At 39.2% G+C, this 20,062-nt stretch overlaps 1 protein-coding gene and 1 long non-coding RNA gene across 4 annotated transcripts in view; one reads left to right on the forward strand and one right to left on the reverse strand.

The window, feature by feature from the left end:
* Positions 1-20,062, forward strand: part of LOC148981407 (uncharacterized) — a 315,293-nt gene that overhangs the window by 11,651 nt on the left and 283,580 nt on the right. The gene's annotated exons all lie outside the window — the stretch shown is intronic.
* The window catches only part of LOC120471444 (MAM and LDL-receptor class A domain-containing protein 1), a 42,192-nt gene continuing 31,101 nt past the window's right edge, over positions 8,972-20,062 (reverse strand). The window contains exons 38-73 of the mRNA XM_039661258.2: positions 19,735-19,994; positions 19,542-19,626; positions 19,316-19,402; positions 19,025-19,162; positions 18,656-18,915; positions 18,463-18,547; positions 18,231-18,317; positions 17,940-18,077; positions 17,547-17,806; positions 17,355-17,439; positions 17,129-17,215; positions 16,846-16,983; positions 16,477-16,736; positions 16,284-16,368; positions 16,052-16,138; positions 15,769-15,906; positions 15,400-15,659; positions 15,207-15,291; positions 14,981-15,067; positions 14,698-14,835; positions 14,329-14,588; positions 14,141-14,225; positions 13,915-14,001; positions 13,624-13,761; positions 13,231-13,490; positions 13,039-13,123; positions 12,811-12,897; positions 12,520-12,657; positions 12,127-12,386; positions 11,934-12,018; positions 11,706-11,792; positions 11,415-11,552; positions 11,022-11,281; positions 10,610-10,694; positions 10,342-10,486; positions 8,972-9,380 (exon numbers count right to left, since the gene is read on the reverse strand). Coding sequence (XP_039517192.2) covers positions 9,344-9,380; positions 10,342-10,486; positions 10,610-10,694; positions 11,022-11,281; positions 11,415-11,552; positions 11,706-11,792; positions 11,934-12,018; positions 12,127-12,386; positions 12,520-12,657; positions 12,811-12,897; positions 13,039-13,123; positions 13,231-13,490; positions 13,624-13,761; positions 13,915-14,001; positions 14,141-14,225; positions 14,329-14,588; positions 14,698-14,835; positions 14,981-15,067; positions 15,207-15,291; positions 15,400-15,659; positions 15,769-15,906; positions 16,052-16,138; positions 16,284-16,368; positions 16,477-16,736; positions 16,846-16,983; positions 17,129-17,215; positions 17,355-17,439; positions 17,547-17,806; positions 17,940-18,077; positions 18,231-18,317; positions 18,463-18,547; positions 18,656-18,915; positions 19,025-19,162; positions 19,316-19,402; positions 19,542-19,626; positions 19,735-19,994 — 5,087 coding nt within the window. The 3' untranslated portion in view covers positions 8,972-9,343. The remainder of the gene's footprint in view (positions 9,381-10,341; positions 10,487-10,609; positions 10,695-11,021; positions 11,282-11,414; positions 11,553-11,705; positions 11,793-11,933; positions 12,019-12,126; positions 12,387-12,519; positions 12,658-12,810; positions 12,898-13,038; positions 13,124-13,230; positions 13,491-13,623; positions 13,762-13,914; positions 14,002-14,140; positions 14,226-14,328; positions 14,589-14,697; positions 14,836-14,980; positions 15,068-15,206; positions 15,292-15,399; positions 15,660-15,768; positions 15,907-16,051; positions 16,139-16,283; positions 16,369-16,476; positions 16,737-16,845; positions 16,984-17,128; positions 17,216-17,354; positions 17,440-17,546; positions 17,807-17,939; positions 18,078-18,230; positions 18,318-18,462; positions 18,548-18,655; positions 18,916-19,024; positions 19,163-19,315; positions 19,403-19,541; positions 19,627-19,734; positions 19,995-20,062) is intronic.

Consider the following 20,062-nt stretch of genomic DNA (forward strand, 5'->3'; position numbering starts at 1 on the left):
GGTGCAGATGATAGTGTTGAATATGATGATGAATATGATGATGATGATGATGATAATGAAGACAACAGTGGGACTGATGGCGATGGTGAAGATGATGAGAATGGCGTAGAAGATAGTTTTGAAGATGTTGTTGTTGAAGATGATGATGATGATGATGTTTGTGGTGTGGATGGCTGTGAATGCTGTGAGTTTAATGATGATGTTAAGGATGAGGAAGATGATGTGGAGGTTGCTGACGGTGGGGGCTGTGCTGGTGGGGTTGGTGATGATGTTAGTGGGAATAGTGAAGAGGCTGGAGATGATAGCATTGAAGATGTTGTTAATGAAGATGATGATGATGTTAATGATGGTGATGAAGATGGTAAAGATGATGAATATGGTGCAGATGATAGTGTTGAAGATGATGACAATAGTGCGACTGATGAAGAGGGTGCTGTTGATGGTATTGAAGATGTTGATGATAACGGTGTTAATGTTGGTGATGAAGATGGTGTGAATGATGATGAAGGCAGCAAGATTGCTGATGATGGTAAGAATGAGGAAGATGATGTAGAGGTTGCTGATAGTAAGGGCGGTGATGTTGATGATGATGATGATGATGTTTGTCGTGTGAATGGCTGTGAATGCTGTGAGTTTAATGATGATGTTAAGGATGAGGAAGATGATGGGGAGGTTGCTGATGGTGGGGGCTGTGATGGTGGGGTTGGTGATGATGTTAGTAGGAATGGTGAAGAGGCTGGAGATGATAGCATTGAAGATGTTGTTAATGAAGATGATGATGATGGTAATGATGGTGATGAAGATGGTAAAGATGATGAATATGGTGCAGATGATAGTGTTGAAGATGATGACAATAGTGCGACTGATGAAGAGGGTGCTGTTGATGGTATTGAAGATGTTGATAACGATGTTAATGGTGGTGATGAATATGGTGTGAATGATGATGAAGGCAGCAAGATTGCTGATGATGGTAAGAATGAGGAAGATGATGTAGAGGTTGCTGATTGTAAGGGCTGTGCTTGATGTGTTGTTGATGATGATGATGATGAAGATAGTAGTACTAATGAAGATGGTGCTATGGATGATGAAGATGGTGCAGATGATAGTGTTGAAAATGATGATGATGATGATGATGATGAAGACAATAGTGGGACCGATGAAGATGGTGCTGAAGTTGATGAGAATGGCGTGGACGATAGTATTGAAGACGTTGTTGTTGATGATGATGATGATGATAATGATGTTTGTGGTGTGGATGGCTGTGAATGCTGTGAGTTTAATGATGATGTTAAGGATGAGGAAGATGATGTGGAGGTTGCTGACGGTGGGGGCTGTGCTGGTGGGGTTGATGATGATGTTAATGGGAATGGTGAAGAGGCTGGAGATGATAGCATTGAAGATGTTGTTAATGAAGATGATGATGATGATGTTAATGATGGTGATGAAGATGGTAAAGATGAGGAATATGGTGCAGATGATAGTGTTGAAGATGATGACAATAGTGCGACTGATGAAGAGGGTGCTGTTGATGGTATTGAAGATGTTGATAACGATGTTAATTTTGGTGATGAAGATGGTGTGAATGATGATGAAAGCAGCAAGATTGCTGATGATGGTAAGAATGAGGAAGATGATGTAGAGGTTGCTGCTACTGAGGACTGTCCTCCTAGGGTTGATGATGATTGTGATGTTAAGGAGACTGATGAAGATGATGCTGAGAATAGTGTAGGTGGTATTGTTTTAGATGTTGTTGATAATGTTGGTGCTGAAGATAGTGGGGATGGTGATGTAGGCTGTGAGTTTGATTTTGATGGTAAGAATGAGGAAGATGATGTAGTGGTTGCTGATATTAAGGGCAGTGCTTGTTGTGTTGATGATGATGATGATGATGATGATGATGATGAAGATAGTGGGAAAAATGAAGATGGTGTTATGGATGATGAATATGGTGCAGATGATAGTGTTGAATATGATGATGATGATAATGAAGACAACAGTGGGACTGATGGCGATGGTGAAGATGATGAGAATGGCGTAGAATATAGTTTTGAAGATGTTGTTGTTGAAGATGATGATGATGATGATGATGTTTGTGGTGTGGATGGCTGTGAATGCTGTGAGTTTAATGATGATGTTAAGGATGAGGAAGATGATGGGGAGGTTGCTGATGGTGGGGGCTGTGCTGGTGGGGTTGATGATGATGTTAGTGGGAATGGTGAAGAGGCTGGAGATGATAGCATTGAAGATGTTGTTAATGATGATGATGATGATGTTAATGATGGTGATGAAGATGGTAAAGATGATGAATATGGTGCAGATGATAGTGTCGAAGAAGATGATGACAATAGTGCAACTGATGAAGAGGGTGCTGTTGATGGTATTGAAGATGTTGATGATAACGATGTTAATTTTGGTGATGAAGATTGTGTGAATGATGATGAAGAGAGCAAGATGTCTGATGATGGTAAGAATGAGGAAGATGATGTAGAGGTTGCTGCTACTGAGGACTGTCCTCCCAGGGTTGATGATGATTGTGATGTTAAGGAGACTGATGAAGATGATGCTAAGAATAGTGTAGGTGGTATTGTTTTAGATGTTGTTGATAATGTTGGTGTTGAAGATAGTGGGGATGGTGATGTAGGCTGTGAGTTTGATGTTGATGGTAAGAATGAGGAAGATGATGTAGAGGTTGCTGATAGTAAGGGCTGTGCTTGATGTGTTGATAATGATGATGAAGATAGTGGGAAAAATGAAGATGGTGCTATGGATGATGAATATGGTGCAGATGATAGTGTTGAATATGATGATGATGGTGATAATGAAGACAACAGTGGGACTGATGGCGATGGTGAAGATGATGAGAATGGCGTAGAAGATAGTTTTGAAGATGTTGTTGATGATGATGATGATAATGATGTTTGTGGTGTGAATGGCTGTGAATACTGTGAGTTTAATGACGATGTTAAGGATGAGGAAGATGATGTGGAGGTTGCTGATGGTGGGGGCTGTGCTGGTGGGGTTGGTGATGATGTTAGTGGGAATAGTGAAGAGGCTGGAGATGATAGCATTGAAGATGTTGTTAATGAAGATGATGATGATGATGTTAATGATGGTGATGAAGATGGTAAAGATGATGAATATGGTGCAGATGATAGTGTTGAAGATGATGACATTAGTGCGACTGATGAAGAGGGTGCTGTTGATGGTATTGAAGATGTTGATAACGATGTTAATTTTGGTGATGAAGATGGTGTGAATGATGATGAAGGCAGCAAGATTGCTGATGATGGTAAGAATGAGGAAGATGATGTAGAGGTTGCTGCTACTGAGGACTGTCCTCCCAGGGTTGATGATGATTGTGATGTTAAGGAGACTGATGAAGATGATGCTAAGAATAGTGTAGGTGGTATTGTTTTAGATGTTGTTGATAATGTTGGTGTTGAAGATAGTGGGGATGGTGATGTTGGCTGTGAGTTTGATTTTGATGGTAAGAACGAGGTAGATGATGTAAAAGTTGCTGATAGTAAGGGCTGTGCTTGTTGGGTTGATGATGATGATGGTGGGCCTAATGAAAATGGTGCTATGGATGGTGGAGATGATAGGACTGAAGATGTTGATCTTGTTAAGTTTGGTGTTGAAGATGGTGAATATGATGAAGAAGGTGCAGAAGATAGTGTTGAAGATGATGAGGATGGCATGGAAGATAGTATTGAAGACGTTGTTAATGATGATATTGATGATGATGATGATGATGATGATAATGATGGTAAGGATAAGGAAGATGATTCTTCTGGTGATATCGAGAGCTGTGCTGGTGCGGTTGATGATGATGATGTTAATGGGACTGATGAAGATTGTCCTATAAACGGTAAAGATGGTGGATATGATAGTATTGATGATGTTGTTGATGATGATGGTAATGTTGGTGATGGAGATGTAAAAGATGATGAAGATGGTGTAGCTGATAGTGTTGCAGAATAAGATGATGACAATATTGTGACTGATGATGATGGTGAAGATGATAAAGATGATGTTGATAAAGATATTAATGTTGGCGATGAAGATGGTGTGGATTGTGATGAAGAATGCAAAATTGATGATAGTGAAGGTTGGGGTGAAGTTGCTGGTATTGAGGATGATGATGATGTGGGTGAGGATGATGAATATGTTAATGATTTGTATGATTTAGAGAAGAATGGTGGTGAGGTCAGTGAGGATGCTGATGACAGTCTTGTAGTTGGTAATGATGAAGATGGCTGTGTAGTTGGTGATATTAAAGATGGTAAGTATGATAAAAGTTGTGTTGATTTTGATGAAGATGGTGGCATTGGTGATGATGATGGTGTGGATGATAATGCTGATTCTGCTGAGCTTGGTGAAGGTGAAGAGGATCTGGTTGGTGACATAGATGGTGAAGATGGGATCATGGTTAGTGAGGATAATGAAGACTGTGGTGAGGTCTGTGATGATGGTGGGGTTGGTGCTGAAGACCTTTGGGATGTTGTAAATAGTGGCAAGGCTGTTGAGGCTGTTAGTGAAGATGATGGTAAATAATTTGAGAATGATGGTGTGAAAACAAAAAAATATGAGTCTAATGCTGTCTGATTAAATGCCGATTGGTTTTGGTGAATTATACTAATAATTGCAATAAATTAGTTAATAATTATATAGTTAAAGTAGTCACCTGATAAAGCAGTTATTGATGATGATGATGTTGTTGGTGCAGGTAACAATGTTATTGAGATTGATGAAGATTGTGGGGTTGAAAATGATAGTGTGGATGATGATGTGGATAATGCTGGTGTGGAGAATGGTGTTGAAGATGATGGTGATGATAGTGAGACTGATGAAGATGGTGTTGATGATAGCTTTGAGGATGATGATGTTGGTGATGAAGATGATGGGGTTGATGCTGAAGGCTGTACATTTGCTGATGATGGTAAAGATGAGGAAGATGACGTAGAGGTTGCTATTAGTGTGGGTTGTGCTGCTGGGGTTGATGATGACAATAGTGGGACTGATGAAGATGGTGAAGATGATAGTACTAAAGATGTTGATGATGACATTGTTAATGTTGGTGATGAAACTTGTGAATTTGTTGATGATAGTAAGGATGAGGAAGATGATGATGGAGAAAATGAGGTAGATGATGAGAGCATTGCGGTTGGTGATGAAGATGGTGCCATGGATGGTGAGGATGAGTGTGATGTCTGTGATGATGGTGAAGATGGTGTTGAAGATTGTTGGGATGTTGGAAAAAGTGGGAAAGCTGTTGATCCTGTTGGTAAAGAGAATTATTGCATAGACATTGAGATTGATGGTGAATTGGGACATATGTGAATAATACCTTATCTCAAATCAAAACTACACAGCAACATGGCTGCATACAAAACCTATTGTATTTTTGGTTTTTGGACTATCATGATTTTCTTGGTCAGTGTGTTGTGTTGAGTGTATTTAGTCTTACGCTGAATGCATGTATGATAGTAGTCAACACAGCAGTCTCCGACTGTGAAGCAGTGCTCATCACAGTAACAATCCCGTGTGCAAGTGTCATTCCTGCCAGCACAGCAGAGCACTGTGGGTTCTGAACACAGGGCTGAAAGATACAAGACCCGAGACAGGGCAGAGTTGAGTGCAGCTCTTTCGATGATCAAGACGTGACAACATCAACAACATATACTTGGGGATCCAAATATAATGCATATATCAAGATAAAACACATTTTCACAGTTTTCAAATCAACACTTTTGGCAAGCTTTGTACCCCCAATTCTCCCCCGTGGTGCACAGTGCTGCTTTGGGGCTATCTGAAATTATACCAAAATACCTTCTCGCGCAGAGAAGAATTAATTTAAATTAGTGGCTCTATTTTAAAGGATATGAATACTATTTGGCTATTACTATTTATATTTGCCCATATTGATAGGATAGCGTCTTGCAGTTGATGGAGATTTGTGGGATGCACATCCAGGGCATGAAGCTCCTGTTTCACCACATCCCAAAGATGCTCTATTGGGTTAAGATCTGGTGACTGTGGGGGCCATTTTAGTACAGTGAACACATTGTCATGTTCAAGAAACCAATTTGAAATGATTCGAGCTTTGTGACATGGTGCATTATCCTGCTGGAAGTAGCCATCAGAGGATGGGTACATGGTGGCCATAAAGGGATGGACATGGTCAGAAACAATGCTCAGGTAGGCCGTGGCATTTAAACGATGCCCAATTGGCACTAAGAGGCCTAAAGTGTGCCAAGAAAACATCCCCCACACCATTACACCACCACCACCAGGCTGCACAGTGGTAACAAGGCATGATGGATCCATGTTCTCATTCTGTTTAAGCTAAATTCTGACTCTCTGAATGTCTCAACGGAAATCGAGACTCATCAGACCAGGCAACATTTTTCCAGTCTTCAACTGTCCAATTTTGGTGAGCTCTTGCAAATTGTAGCCTATTTTTCCTATTTGTAGTAGAGATTAGTGGTATCCGGTGGGGTCTTCTGCTGTTGTAGCCCATTCGCCTCAAGGTTGTGCGTGTTGTGGCTTCATAATGCTTTGCTGCATACCTCGGTTGTAACGAGTGGTTATTTCAGTCAAAGTTGCTCTTCTATCAGCTTGAATCAGTCGCCCCATTCTCCTCTGACCTCTAGCATCAACAAGGCATTTTCGCCCACAGGACTGCCGCATACTGGATATTTTTCCCTTTTCACTCCATCCTTTGTAAACCCTAGAAATGGTTGTTCGTGAAAATCTCAGTGACTGAACAGATTGTGAAATATTTAGACTGGCCCGTCTGGCACCAACAACCATGCCACACTCAAAATTGCTTAAATCACCTTTCTTTCCCATTCTGACATTCAGTTTGGAGTTCAGGAGATTGTGTTGACCAGGACCACACCCCTAAATGCATTGAAGCAACTGCCATGTGATTGGTTGATTAGATAATTGCATTATTGAGAAATTGAACAGGTGTTCCTAATAATCCTTTAGCATCCTTTTATACTACCAGCCAAAAGTTGTGGATCGGTAAGATTTTTTTTTTTAAGTCTCTTCTGCTCACCAAGGCTGCATTTATTTGATGAAAAATACAATAACAACTATAATATTGTAAATATTATGACAATTTTAAATATTTTTTTTATATTAATATAATTTTAATATATTTTAAAATGGAATTTATTCCTTTGATCGAAGCTGCATTTTCAGCATCATTACCCCAGTCTTCAGTGTCACATGATCCTTCAGAAATCATTCTAATATGTTGATATGACGCTCAAAACACATTCATTATTATTAGCAATGTTGAACACTATTTTTTTTCAGGATTCTATGATGAATAGAAAGTTCAAAAGAACAGCATTTATTTGAAATATAGAAGACTCTGGCAGATATTATATTTGAAGACTCTGCCAGAGTAGGTATCACAATCTGGTCCAAACTTATGGCAGTGTTTTTGAGGTGTTTTCGTGCTCGTCTGGGCAACACTATCCAGGTCGAGAACACAATAGTAACCCATTCCATCCTACTGAACAGGTACCGGTATACAGGGGGAGGGGATCAGGCCGTGAGTGCTATTTACGGCAGTACAAGGACTCCACAGCGTCTCTAGGGGTCACAGTTTGACAAAAAACGAAATCCTGCATAGTGTGGCTTTAATCTCGAAATGCTAGATTTATTTTATTTATTTATTTTACGTTGAGGTTCAGGGCTTCCGTACCAAACATTTGAATGGTAGTGTTTAATGTTACAAAAGCTTTATTTCAGAGAAATGCTGTTCTTTTGAACTTTCTATTCATCAACGAATTCTAAAATAAAAATGTAAAGAACTGTTTTCAACATTGATAATAATGAGAAATGTTTTTGAGCATCAAATCATGTTAGAATGATGCTGAAAATTCAGCTTTGATTCAAGGAACTATACACTTTACTATATATTCGCATAGAAAACGGCTGTTTTAATTTGTAATAATATTACACAATATTACTGGGTTTTTTTGTTGTTGATTTTTTTAATCAAATAAAATGTCAAATATTAATTAAAGTTTTTACAGCTTTGGATTCTCTTTCATAATTCAATAAATCAAAGTAAAATGTTATATAAATCAGGCGAATGATATACGAAACTTTCTGAAGAATAGATCAAGTCAAGTCATCCTCATTTATATGGCGCTTTTAACAATGTAGATTGTTTCAAAGCAGCTTTACAGAGATAAACTTGATATAATTTAAGGTAACAGATTGGTTTAGTTTTATAGCGGTTCTTGAATAATGTTGTTTTCCAGCTAAATTTAGTTTGATTGATTCACTTCTGGTGAAATGATAATTTGTTATTAAATAAAACTGGATTAAAAGTCAGCTGTATGTAAGTGCTTAAGTGAAGAGAAAATGCCTTTTAAAGATATGGAACTGAAATCTATATAAGAAACATAAAAGAAACACTTAAATGTAGGCTATACATATCAAAATTGACCAATACGTGAACGTTTTTTATTTTATTTTATTTTTTTACCTGAAGTTTCTCACAAAACATGTGTATGGCAGGTTTTATATCTGACTTACCTGATGCAAGGTTCATGTTTCTTTGGTACAAGAGTAGAAAGAGATGCCAGAAATGAACTAAAACATTCATCCTCTTTAGATACACGTGTCCAATTCAACTGATTTTCTTGCCATTTAACTGTTTTGTACTTGATCTGCTGAGTTTTCTTGAGGCTATTGCATCTTGCTCAGCAGGTTTGTCATATGTCAATACACTTAATAGTCTGAAACTATGACAGGAATGCTGGTAAACAAAAGATACATAAGCAACAGGACCATTGCAAGGGTTTATTGCATTCAATTTTAATGTTTATTAAATGTTTATAAATTAAGTCAAAAATATATTTGTCTCACATTTTACGTGCAAACACACACACACACAAGTTTTGACATAAGTTTGCTAGCCTAGTTTTAAAATGATAATAGATAAAATTGTCGAAAATTAAAATAAGCATATGGATGTTTTGTGGATGTTCAAACATTAGTGGGACATTTTCATAGTTAATGTAATGGAGGAACTAGGAGACCACTTGAGAAGAAAATTCACACATATATATATTAGGGGTTAACACCTTATCTATAAAAAGCTGATAAGGATTTTGTTGTACATATGATGAAATGACTATGTTAGAGACTATTATATTTATAACTGATACTTCCTAAGTAAACAAATTTCAACACACCCAGCTCACTGAATGATCTTGCTAAAACTAGAGTGAGTGATTGAGTTATGTAGAGGAGGAGGTCCATATTGACCGGTGCTGTCAGCTGATTGTTTGCCACGTATAAAGTATGTTTCAGCTCAAGCCTGAGAATGCTTTTTTAATAGCAAGGGCCACCTGCATATCAAAGATGAAAGAACAACAATCAGACAGGTGTCAATTATGTTTCTAAAAAATAAAATAAAAATAAAAAAACAACATTGGGCAAAATCACTGGTTCATAAACAATCTAAAATTGTGAATAAGTAAAGGCTATTTTAACCTAAAACCTCTTTTAACCAATTCAAATGTGATGCAAAACAATGATGAAAAAAAAAAAAAACTCAAAGTGTAATATTTTTATTATAGGCGTCTCAGAATATCATAAATCAAAGCATTTTAGTTTGATTTCTAAGAACAGTTTCCATAATTTCACATATCTTATTCCTATATGAGCAGATATTAATAAACCAAAACATGTAATACAGCAAATGTTTTACATAAACGAGTAACTGATTAACATGATCACATTTTAGTTTTCTGTCATATACAAGAAGATAGAATATTATGTTTTCTTTGCCTGTACAGAGGCATCTGGAATGGAAGCCACAAAAAAAAAATTCCACAAAAAAAAGGAATGCAATTGTGAGTTGTAAAGATTTTTCTCAGAATTGCATGATATAAAGTCGCAATTGTGTGTTATAAAGTCAGAATTGCAGAATATCTTACAATTCAAAAGTCAGAATTGTGAGATAAAAGGTCTCAACTATCTTTTAAATTTATTTATTTTTTCTCCCTGTGCCGGAAACAAGCTTCCATAATCTGTTTTTTAGATTTTGATGTTGATAAAAAGTATTTAAGAATTACTCTGACAACTTATGATTAACTTATTTGCCGTTAATCAATTAGTAATCATATTAAATAAATTGCACAATATGGTTAACATTGCAACTAGAAATGATGCGCATTTTCACATTTTGTATTGTTGCAGCCTTATGCTAAAATTCTTTTTCACATCAAACTACACTCCATACCCCATAATGACAAAGCAAAAAACAGATTTGGTAAGGCTGATGTGAAAAAAAGGAAGGCTCTCTACCTTTTTCTTGCAGTGCTTTTGTCATCTGTTGCTTTCCAGTTGTCTCTGAACTCTTTCTTATTTTGTACCTCATCCCCGTTTGACAATATCACATTAGTTTTGAGTGTACCGTCAGAATTTCCATACGTGTCAGGGAGAGTGAGCTCTGCAGAGTCAGAGAGAGATTTCACTGCGATGCTTAAGTACTGAAGTTACATAAATCGGCTAAATCTATTTATTACTCTTAAGTCTTAACACATTAGGTTGATTTTACAGAGTAGGAACATACCACTACAGGCTCCTCTGTGCAGTGAGACATCATCAATGGCAACATCTGACTGGGCTGAGCTTCCTCTGCGCCCCTCAAAGATCACCTGATAGACCAATAACAGATTTTAATCTTTCCTAAATGCCATTGCTCAAACATTTTTCTTTGTACACTTTTTTTTTCCTGGCAAAATATAATTAACATAAATAGAAAAAGTTCAGGGCCGAATTTCCTAAAAACATTTTAAGGCTAAGTTGATCGTAAACCAATTAAACCAACCATCAAAAGACTCATGATTTACTTAGGCTTACGATTCTTTTGGGAAACACGACTGAAGCCTACCCCTTAAAGTAAACTGATACAAATTTGATTGTTTATTTTAACATGTTGAGCTATTGAAGAACATTTTGATAGTTCTCAAATATTTACTGACCTGGAACTTAACATCTGGTCTCAGGTCCACCTGTGCAAGATGCCACATGTTTCCTTGGTCTTCTCTCTTCCTCCACACCTCTTTGGCCACATTGCCATATTGCAACAGGTAGACGCTCAGTCCCATGGTCCAGCTGGAACCTTGCATGTGGTACCAGAACTGAAGACACTGAGGTTGAGGGTCAGCACATTGTGCACTGAGAAGACGGGCTGTGTCGCCATGGACAGCACTGTCACCCTCAATGTACATATAAAAACCACCTGGAAATGTGGATCAGGAGACTCTTGAGCAGAGAAATTGTCATAGAATATGTGCAATAGAAATATATATTGATGTGAAATTATTGTTATTTTAATGGTGGAATGACCTCAAGATCTAGAAAACCAAACCTACTTCCTGTTGTGTGGTCAGAGGAAGGACCAGTCATTGATGTAGGGGTGGAGCCTGTGTGTCTTGTCCAATCAAAAACATCAGTCGCCAACTGAGTCCAAGCGCAAATGTCCCTTTCAAAATCACAGTTGATGCTACAATCTGGAGGAAAGAAGCACATTTAATTTACTATTTCATTACTTTCTTTCTGAAAACAATGGAAGATGCAGAAAATGGATCATGGGAGTGTTATTTTCTGGCACCATCAATCATAACAGAATGTGATCACACTGTGGTGGTGGATAGTGAACTTACACGCTGAGGGGTTTGGTATTTCTCTATGTTGGATGGGTGACGATTGTGGCAATGGGACTGAAGGTGGAGCCATCTGGTTTGGTAAATCTGAAAGATATTTACAGTTCTTAAAACATCAAGTTCAGAACCCTTTTAAAAAATGTAAAAAAAAAGAAATTCAAATGAATAAGTTGACATGTTTTAAAGCTGAATGTTTTTACAAAGAGCCGTCACAGAGTAGGAACATACCACTACAGGCTCCTCTGTGCAGTGAGACATCATCAATGGCAACATCTGACTGGGCTGAGCTTCCTCTGCGCCCCTCAAAGATCACCTGATTGAACAATAACATAGATTAGATTAGTTATTATAGTGTTGTATATTTACTTTAACATGTTGAGCTATTGAAGAACATTTTGATAGTTCTCAAATATTTACTGACCTGGAACTTAACATCTGGTCTCAGGTCCACCTGTGCAAGATGCCACATGTTTCCTTGGTCTTCTCTCTTCCTCCACACCTCTTTGGCCACATTTCCATATTGCAACAGATAGACGCTCAGTCCCATGGTCCAGCTGGAACCATGCATGTGGTACCAGAACTGAAGACACTGAGGTTGAGGGTCAGCACATTGTGCACTGAGAAGACGGGCCGTGTCGCCATGGACAGCACTGTCACCCTCAATGTACATATAAAAACCACCTGGAAATGTGGATCAGGAGACTCTTGAGCAGAGAAATTGTCATAGAATATGTGCAATAGAAATATTTATTGACGCAAAATTATTGTTATTTTAATGGTGGAATGACCTCAAGATCTAGAAAACCAAACCTACTTCCTGTTGTGTGGTCAGAGGAAGGACCAGTCATTGATGTAGGGGTGGAGCCTCTGTGTCTTGTCCAATCAAAAACATCAGTCGCCAACTGAGTCCAAGCACAAATGTCCCTTTCAAAATCACAGTTGATGCTACAATCTGGAGGAAAGAAGCACATTTAATTTACTATTTCATTACTTTCTTTTTGAAAACAATGGAAGATGCAGAAAATGGATCATGGGAGTGTTATTTTCTGGCACCATCAATCATAACAGAATGTGATCACACTGCAGTGGTGGATAGTGAACTTACACGCTGAGGGGTTTGGTATTTCTCTACGTTGGATGGGTGCCGATTGTGGCAATGGGACTGAAGGTGGAGCCATCTGGTTTGGTAAATCTGAAAAATATTTACAGTTCTTAAAACATCAAGTTCAGAACCCTTTTAAAAAATGTAAAAAAAAAGAAATTCAAATGAATAAGTTGACATGTTTTAAAGCTGAATGTTTTTACAAAGAGCCGTCACAGAGTAGGAACATACCACTACAGGCTCCTCTGTGCAGTGAGACATCATCAATGGCAACATCTGAGTGGGCTGAGCTTCCTCTGCGCCCCTCAAAGATCACCTGATTGAACAATAACATAGATTAGATTAGTTATTATAGTGTTGTATATTTACTTTAACATGTTGAGCTATGAAGGACACTTTGATAGTTCTCAAATATTTACTGACCTGGAACTTAACATCTGGTCTCAGGTCCACCTGTGCAAGATGCCACATGTTTCCTTGGTCTTCTCTCTTCCTCCACACCTCTTTGGCCACATTGCCATATTGCAACAGATAGACGCTCAATCCCATGGTCCAGCTGGAACCTTGCATGTGGTACCAGAACTGAAGACACTGAGGTTGAGGGTCAGCACATTGTGCACTGAGAAGACGGGCCGTGTCACCATGGACAGCACTGTCACCCTCAATGTACATATAAAAACCACCTGGAAATGTGGATCAGGAGACTCTTGAGCAGATAAATTGTCATAGAATATGTGCAATAGAAATATTTATTGATGTGAAATTATTGTTATTTTAATGGTGGAATGACCTCAAGATGTAGAAAACCAAACCTACTTCCTGTTGTGTGGTCAGAGGAAGGACCAGTCATTGATGTAGGGGTGGAGCCTCTGTGTCTTGTCCAATCAAAAACATCAGTTGCCAACTGAGTCCAAGCACAAATGTCCCTTTCAAAATCACAGTTGATGCTACAATCTGGAGGAAAGAAGCACATTTAATTTACTATTTCATTACTTTCTTTTTCAAAACAATGGAAGATGCAGAAAATGGATAATGGGAGTGTTATTTTCTGGCACCATCATTTATAACAGAATGTGATCACACTGCAGTGGTGGATAGTGAACTTACACGCTGAGGGGTTTGGTATTTCTCTACGTTGGATGGGTGCCGATTGTGGCAATGGGACTGAAGGTGGAGCCATCTGGTTTGGTAAATCTGAAAGATATTTACAGTTCTTAAAACATCAAGTTCAGAACCCTTTTGAAAAATTTAAAAAAAGAAATTCAAATGAATAAGTTGACATGTTTTAAAGCTGAATGTTTTTACAAAGAGCCGTCACAGAGTAGGAACATACCACTACAGGCTCCTCTGTGCAGTGAGACATCATCAATGGCAACATCTGACTGGGCTGAGCTTCCTCTACGCCCCTCAAAGATCACCTGATTGAACAATAACATAGATTAGATTAGTTAGTGTTGTATATTTACTTTAACATGTTGAGCTATTGAAGAACACTTTGATAGTTCTCAAATATTTACTGACCTGGAACTTAACATCTGGTCTCAGGTCCACCTGTGCAAGATGCCACATGTTCCCTTGGTCTTCTCTCTTCCTCCACACTTCTTTGGCCACATTGCCATATTGCAACAGGTAGACGCTCAATCCCATGGTCCAGCTGGACCCATGCATGTGGTACCAGAACTGAAGACACTGAGGTTGAGGGTCAGCACATTGTGCACTGAGAAGACGGGCCGTGTCACCATGGACAGCACTGTCACCCTCAATGTACATATAAAAACCACCTGGAAAAGACGTTGTGCAACACAGCTCTTGATTTGATGTAAAATAATTTCTATAACTTTAATGTTGAATATGGTGGATTGACCTCAAGATCTAGAAGACAAGACCTACTTCCTGTTGTGTGGTCAGAGGAAGGACCAGTCATTGATGTAGGGGTGGAGCCTGTGTGTCTTGTCCAATCAAAAACATCAGTTGCCAACTGAGTCCAAGCACAAATGTCCCTTTCAAAATCACAGTTGATGCTACAATCTGGAGGAAAGAAGCACATTTTTACTATTTCATTCTTTCTGAAAACAATGGAAGATGCAGAAAATGGATCATGGGAGTGTTATTTTCTGGCCCCATCAATCATAACAGAATGTGATCACACTGCAGTGGTGGATAGTGAACTTACACGCTGAGGTGTTTGGTATTTCTCTACGTTGGATGGGTGCCGATTGTGGCAATGGGACTGAAGGTGGAGCCATCTGGTTTGGTAAATCTGAAAGATATTTACAGTTCTTAAAACATCAAGTTAAGAACCCTTTTGAAAAATTAAAAAAAAGAAATTCAAATGAATAAGTTGACATGTTTTAAAGCTGAATGTTTTTACAAAGAGCCGTCACAGAGTAGGAACATACCACTACAGGCTCCTCTGTGCAGTGAGACATCATCAATGGCAACATCTGACTGGGCTGAGCTTCCTCTGCGCCCCTCAAAGATCACCTGATTGAACAATAACATAGATTAGATTAGTTATTATAGTGTTGTATATTTACTTTAACATGTTGAGCTATTGAAGAACACTTTGATAGTTCTCAAATATTTACTGACCTGGAACTTAACATCTGGTCTCAGGTCCACCTGTGCAAGATGCCACATGTTTCCTTGGTCTTCTCTCTTCCTCCACACCTCTTTGGCCACATTGCCATATTGCAACAGATAGACGCTCAATCCCATGGTCCAGCTGGAACCATGCATGTGGTACCAGAACTGAAGACACTGAGGTTGAGGGTCAGCACATTGTGCACTGAGAAGACGGGCTGTGTCGCCATGGACAGCACTGTCACCCTCAATGTACATATAAAAACCACCTGGAAAAGACGTTGTGCAACACAGCTCTTGATTTGATGTAAAATAATTTCTATAACTTTAATGTTGAATATGGTGGATTGACCTCAAGATCTAGAAGACAAGACCTACTTCCTGTTGTGTGGTCAGAGGAAGGACCAGTCATTGATGTAGGGGTGGAGCCTGTGTGTCTTGTCCAATCAAAAACATCAGTTGCCAACTGAGTCCAAGCACAAATGTCCCTTTCAAAATCACAGTTGATGCTACAATCTGGAGGAAAGAAGCACATTTTTACTATTTCATTCTTTCTGAAAACAATGGAAGATGCAGAAAATGGATCATGGGAGTGTTATTTTCTGGCCCCATGAATCATAACAGAATGTGATCACACTGCAGTGGTGGATAGTGAACTTACACGCTGAGGGGTTTGGTATTTCTCTATGTTGGATGGGTACCGATTGTGGCAATGGGACTGAAGGTGGAGCCATCTGGTTTGGTAAATCTGAAAGATATTTACAGTTCTTAAAACATCAAGTTCAGAACCCTTTTGAAAAATGTAAAAAAAAAAAAAGAAAATCAAATGAATTAGTTGACATGTTTTAAAGCTGAATGTTTTTACAAAGAGCCGTCACAGAGTAGGAACATACCACTACAGGCTCCTCTGTGCAGTGAGACATCATCAATGGCAACATCTGACTGGGCTGAGCTTCCTCTGCGCCCCTCAAAGATCACCTGATTGAACAATAACATAGATTAGATTAGTTATTATAGTGTTGTATATTTACTTTAACATGTTGAGCTATTGAAGAACACTTTGATAGTTCTCAAATATTTACTGACCTGGAACTTAACATCTGGTCTCAGGTCCACCTGTGCAAGATGCCACATGTTCCCTTGGTCTTCTCTCTTCCTCCACACCTCTTTGGCCACATTGCCATATTGCAACAGGTAGACGCTCAGTCCCATGGTCCAGCTGGACCCATGCATGTGGTACCAGAACTGAAGACACTGAGGTTGAGGGTCAGCACATTGTGCACTGAGAAGACGGGCCGTGTCACCATGGACAGCACTGTCACCCTCAATGTACATATAAAAACCACCTGGAAAAGACGTTGTGCAACACAGCTCTTGATTTGATGTAAAATAATTTCTATAACTTTAATGTTGAATATGGTGGATTGACCTCAAGATCTAGAAGACAAGACCTACTTCCTGTTGTGTGGTCAGAGGAAGGACCAGTCATTGATGTAGGGGTGGAGCCTGTGTGTCTTGTCCAATCAAAAACATCAGTTGCCAACTGAGTCCAAGCACAAATGTCCCTTTCAAAATCACAGTTGATGCTACAATCTGGAGGAAAGAAGCACATTTTTACTATTTCATTCTTTCTGAAAACAATGGAAGATGCAGAAAATGGATCATGGGAGTGTTATTTTCTGGCCCCATCAATCATAACAGAATGTGATCACACTGCAGTGGTGGATAGTGAACTTACACGCTGAGGGGTTTGGTATTTCTCTACGTTGGATGGGTGCCGATTGTGGCAATGGGACTGAAGGTGGAGCCATCTGGTTTGGTAAATCTGAAAGATATTTACAGTTCTTAAAACATCAAGTTAAGAACCCTTTTGAAAAATTAAAAAAAAGAAATTCAAATGAATAAGTTGACATGTTTTAAAGCTGAATGTTTTTACAAAGAGCCGTCACAGAGTAGGAACATACCACTACAGGCTCCTCTGTGCAGTGAGACATCATCAATGGCAACATCTGACTGGGCTGAGCTTCCTCTGCGCCCCTCAAAGATCACCTGATTGAACAATAACATAGATTAGATTAGTTATTATAGTGTTGTATATTTACTTTAATATGTTGAGCTATGAAGAACACTTTGATAGTTCTCAAATACTTACTGACCTGGAACTTAACATCTGGTCTCAGGTCCACCTGTGCAAGATGCCACATGTTTCCTTGGTCTTCTCTCTTCCTCCACACCTCTTTGGCCACATTTCCATATTGCAACAGGTAGACGCTCAGTCCCATGGTCCAGCTGGAACCTTGCATGTGGTACCAGAACTGAAGACACTGAGGTTGAGGGTCAGCACATTGTGCACTGAGAAGACGGGCCGTGTCGCCATGGACAGCACTGTCACCCTCAATGTACATATAAAAACCACCTGAAAATGTGGATCAGGAGACTCTTGAGCAGAGAAATTGTCATAGAATATGTGCAATAGAAATATTTATTGACGCGAAATTATTGTTATTTTAATGGTGGAATGACCTCAAGATCTAGAAAACCAAACCTACTTCCTGTTGTGTGGTCAGAGGAGGGACCAGTCATTGATGTAGGGGTGGAGCCTCTGTGTCTTGTCCAATCAAAAACATCAGTCGCCAACTGAGTCCAAGCACAAATGTCCCTTTCAAAATCACAGTTGATGCTACAATCTGGAGGAAAGAAGCACATTTAATTGACTATTTCATTACTTTCTTTCTGAAAACAATGGAAGATGCAGAAAATGATTCATGGGAGTGTTATTTTCTGGCCCCATGAATCATAACAGAATGTGATCACACTGCAGTGGTGGATAGTGAACTTACACGCTGAGGGGTTTGGTATTTCTCTATGTTGGATGGGTACCGATTGTGGCAATGGGACTGAAGGTGGAGCCATCTGGTTTGGTAAATCTGAAAGATATTTACAGTTCTTAACATCAAGTTCAGAACCCTTTTGAAAAATGTAAAAAAAAAAAAAAAGAAAATCAAATGAATTAGTTGACATGTTTTAAAGCTGAATGTTTTTACAAAGAGCCGTCACAGAGTAGGAACATACCACTACAGGCTCCTCTGTGCAGTGAGACATCATCAATGGCAACATCTGACTGGGCTGAGCTTCCTCTGCGCCCCTCAAAGATCACCTGATTGAACAATAACATAGATTAGATTAGTTATTATAGTGTTGTATATTTACTTTAACATGTTGAGCTATTGAAGAACACTTTGATAGTTCTCAAATATTTACTGACCTGGAACTTAACATCTGGTCTCAGGTCCACCTGTGCAAGATGCCACATGTTTCCTTGGTCTTCTCTCTTCCTCCACACCTCTTTGGCCACATTGCCATATTGCAACAGATAGACGCTCAATCCCATGGTCCAGCTGGAACCATGCATGTGGTACCAGAACTGAAGACACTGAGGTTGAGGGTCAGCACATTGTGCACTGAGAAGACGGGCTGTGTCGCCATGGACAGCACTGTCACCCTCAATGTACATATAAAAACCACCTGGAAAAGACGTTGTGCAACACAGCTCTTGATTTGATGTAAAATAATTTCTAGAACTTTAATGTTGAATATGGTGGATTGACCTCAAGATCTAGAAGACAAGACCTACTTCCTGTTGTGTGGTCAGAGGAAGGACCAGTCATTGATGTAGGGGTGGAGCCTCTCTGTCTTGTCCAATCAAAAACATCAGTCGCCAACTGAGTCCAAGCACAAATGTCCCTTTCAAAATCACAGTTGATGCTACAATCTGGAGGAAAGAAGCACATTTAATTTACTATTTCATTACTTTCTTTCTGAAAACAATGGAAGATGCAGAAAATGGATCATGGGAGTGTTATTTTCTGGCACCATCAATCATAACAAAATGTGATCACACTGCAGTGGTGGATAGTGAACTTACACGCTGAGGGGTTTGGTATTTCTCTACGTTGGATGGGTGCCGATTGTGGCAATGGGACTGAAGGTGGAGCCATCTGGTTTGGTAAATCTGAAAGATATTTAAAGTTCTTAAAACATCAAGTTCAGAACCCTTTTGAAAAATGTAAAAAAAGAAATTCAAATGAATAAGTTGACATGTTTTAAAGCTGAATGTTTTTACAAAGAGCCGTCACAGAGTAGGAACATACCACTACAGGCTCCTCTGTGCAGTGAGACATCATCAATGGCAACATCTGACTGGGCTGAGCTTCCTCTGCGCCCCTCAAAGATCACCTGATTGAACAATAACATAGATTAGATTAGTTATTATAGTGTTGTATATTTACTTTAACATGTTGAGCTATTGAAGAACACTTTGATAGTTCTCAAATATTTACTGACCTGGAACTTAACATCTGGTCTCAGGTCCACCTGTGCAAGATGCCACATGTTCCCTTGGTCTTCTCTCTTCCTCCACACCTCTTTGGCCACATTGCCATATTGCAACAGGTAGACGCTCAGTCCCATGGTCCAGCTGGACCCATGCATGTGGTACCAGAACTGAAGACACTGAGGTTGAGGGTCAGCACATTGTGCACTGAGAAGACGGGCCGTGTCACCATGGACAGCACTGTCACCCTCAATGTACATATAAAAACCACCTGGAAAAGACGTTGTGCAACACAGCTCTTGATTTGATGTAAAATAATTTCTATAACTTTAATGTTGA

The sequence above is a fragment of the Pimephales promelas genome, chromosome 5, assembly GCF_988280905.1.
Source record: "Pimephales promelas chromosome 5, fPimPro1.hap1.1, whole genome shotgun sequence".
Classification (NCBI taxonomy): domain Eukaryota; kingdom Metazoa; phylum Chordata; class Actinopteri; order Cypriniformes; family Leuciscidae; genus Pimephales; species Pimephales promelas.